Source organism: Gavialis gangeticus, unplaced genomic scaffold, assembly GCF_001723915.1.
Source record: "Gavialis gangeticus isolate Ggan-Ray unplaced genomic scaffold, GavGan_comp1, whole genome shotgun sequence".
NCBI classification, from domain to species: domain Eukaryota; kingdom Metazoa; phylum Chordata; order Crocodylia; family Gavialidae; genus Gavialis; species Gavialis gangeticus.
The window spans coordinates 40,784,753-40,787,708 of NW_017729000.1; the positions used below are offsets into that span (position 1 = coordinate 40,784,753).

Here is a 2,956-nt window from a genome sequence, read left to right on the forward strand (position 1 = left end):
GGGGGGTGGGGCGAGCTATGGTAAAATCTGGAGTGGCTGCAGCCTCCTCCCCTGCACAGTGTAGCCCAGCCCCCCCGATGTATTGCTGCACCTCTAATGACTTGCATTACATATGTAGTTATTGTGTTTAACACACACATCTATCTATAATACCCCCATGTAAAATGTATACAGCTTGGTCATCCAGAAAACAAATAATAGCTTTAATTAGATCTTGTAACAGATACAAGTGAAGCCACATGCCAGGTATCCCTGGATACAGATCTTGTCTGGTACTGGCTAGCTGTTCCACCAGCTGAACTACACAAATCTACTCTAGAAAGCAGATGAGGTGAAATGCGTGTGTTCTCGTTTGTCAACACATCCATGCAGGTACTATTACATACAGGTACAGGCAGGATAGAGTTTTCCTCTGGTATCTAGCTTCTGCTTGCTTGCTTGTAACTATCTGCATTATGTATATCCTTGTTCCTAAAATAGCATTCATCTCCCAACTGATTTATTTGATCAATGACAGGCTTGTCCAACATACGGCCCGCGGGCTGCCATGTGGCCCACCAAGCTGTTTTCTGAGGCCCAAGGTGCTGAGATGGGAAATGAAAGTAAACAGTGTTTACTTTCATTCCCACCCCTTGTCCCTCCCCCAGCCCCATAGCAGCTTCCTAACGGCTACTGATGGGCTGGGGAAGGAACAAGGTTCCCACATGCACCACTGACGTTGCTGATGTGGTGCGGCTTATCCCCTTCCACCCTCATTTCATGGTGTCCCTTCCTAGCCCCGCCCCTCCCTTCCTCATTTGCATGCCGGTCCCCACTGGCCACGTGGGCTGGAGCAGGTCGCGGTGCAGTGGGGGGCATGGATGCCTGCTTGGAGGGATGCTACAGCTGGGCCTGCAGGAGATGCCGCTGCTGCTGTGGCTGTCGGGGTGGGAAGCTGGCACTGCTCCCGCATCCCCTCGTGCCCACAGACCTCGCGATGGGGGTGGTGAGTTGCAGGCCCCTGGGAGGGAGGGAGCCCAGTCAGTTGGACTTAGGCTTGGGCTCAGGCTCCGGCTGCCCCAGGGGAGGGAGCAGGGGGGGGTCCCTGCATGTCCCGCACCTCCCTGTAAGGTCCCCGCATGTCCCCCTGGCTGCTGAGCCCAGGCGTGCAGGTGTGGGAGCATCCTTGAGGCCGCTCCTTGACCCCTGCACCCCCAGGCCGCGGCTGGACTGGACAGGCCACATGAGTGCGCCTGCTCCTCCCGGCCCACTGGGTGATAAAAAGTTCATGATCGGCCCCACATTCAAAAAGGTTGGTTCACCCCTGATCTGTGAGGTTATTTTGATCATAGTCACTCTAGATCCAGCAGTGTTTGAGTGTGGTGTTTGAGTATGGCTTAGAATCGTAGAAAATTAAGATTAGGAGGAACTTGAACAGGTCATCTACTTCAACTCCCTGCTTAAAGCTGGACCTCCCAGCCAAGGCTTTGTCTAGCTGGGTCTCAAAAATCTCTAAAGTTGGAGATTGCACAACCTCTGGGTGACCTGTTTCAGTGCTCCTTGCGAGAGTTTCCTTAATATCTAACCTAAACTTCCTTTGCTGTAACTTGAAACCATTGCTCCTTGTTCTGTCATCTGCTACCACACTCAACATTGGGGGTTCAGTAACTCCTAGCTCAGTTGATGCCTAAACTACAGAAGAGTGTCTACAATGCTGTTTGAAGAATAAGTTGCCCTCAGCTGCACCTGTTGCATGTGTTCTAAGGCTCATACTGAGGCTTCCTTTAAGCAGCTTGGTGAGCCTGTAGGGCTGTTCTGCAGCACCAACATTTCTTTGTTACCTAGGGAGCATGAGTTTATAGTTCTGATCACTAGGTTCCAGTGTAGGAACCAGGTACCCAAGCTGTTTACTGGATTTAATTCTAGGTTTTGCAAAATAGGTTGAATAAAACAGCTATTTTATAAGTTTAAGCCTTGTTGAATAAATCTTGCAGCATTAAAAACTTTAGTGTAATAATCATTTCCTTATTGACGATTAGCTTGTCTCATCTTCAGTGTCATGCTGATAACAGTTTAGTCACCAACAGCTTTCCTGCAAAAATAGAGGAAGAACATCCGTGAGAACCTCTAGTCTTGAGACAAAAAAACCCACTTTGGGTTTCATATATATTTACAAGTTAATGCTCAAGTTTTGCAAATGAGGGATATTTCTAATAATGTACATGTTTCATTCTTTGCATAGGTTAGTTTGGGGGCTGGTGCCAAAGACGAATTGCATGTCATAGAAGCAGAGGCATTGGACTACGAGGGGAACCCTATTAAAGCCACTCTTGCATCTTTGAAAATGTCGGTGCAGCCTACGGTAAGGACAATTATATTGGCATTATTAAACTTGATATAAATTGTTGTCTTGGGGAAGAGACAGTAGCAGATTAGGCATCTGAATGATAAAAAAAAATATTACGTTCCAGTTTGTTTCATTTGTGCTTCAGTGAACTAAAATAGTTGAATTTGTCTAGGCAGTTCACTCATGGGTTTTGGCACGCTGGTTCAATTGTTGTAAACCTTTACAAACTTAGTTCCCAGACATTGCAAGTAGATTAGTTTTTAAATGTTTCAATTGTCAAGTTGTAAAATATGGGAATATTCATGGGGTGCTTCTGGCTTCTTAAATTTACTCTTCCACTGAAAGTTTATCTAGTCTGGATGTAGTAAAGAAGTGACTTGATTCAGAAGTTTCAGCCACTTATTTCTGTATCAAAGGCCTCTTTATCCAGAACGTCCTAGGAACACATGTACTATCTTGCTTTAGCTTACTTTGTGCAAACTGTAATTTGAAAATGGACACTGAAAAGGTGGCATTGAGGGTCTAACTACACCTCTGCAGCTTATATCACTGGTGTCAGTCTGCTTTGAAGAGAGACTTCTCAGACCCCAGAGATCCTTCTAAAGATCTCTAGCTGGTGCTCTTCCCCTC

The 2,956-nt window shown here is 46.5% G+C and overlaps 1 protein-coding gene across 1 annotated transcript in view; it reads left to right on the top strand.

Moving 5' to 3' along the window:
- The window catches only part of NPM1 (nucleophosmin), a 23,915-nt gene that overhangs the window by 6,650 nt on the left and 14,309 nt on the right, over positions 1–2,956 (top strand). The window contains exon 3 of the mRNA XM_019506536.1: positions 2,222–2,341. Coding sequence (XP_019362081.1) covers positions 2,222–2,341 — 120 coding nt within the window. The remainder of the gene's footprint in view (positions 1–2,221; positions 2,342–2,956) is intronic.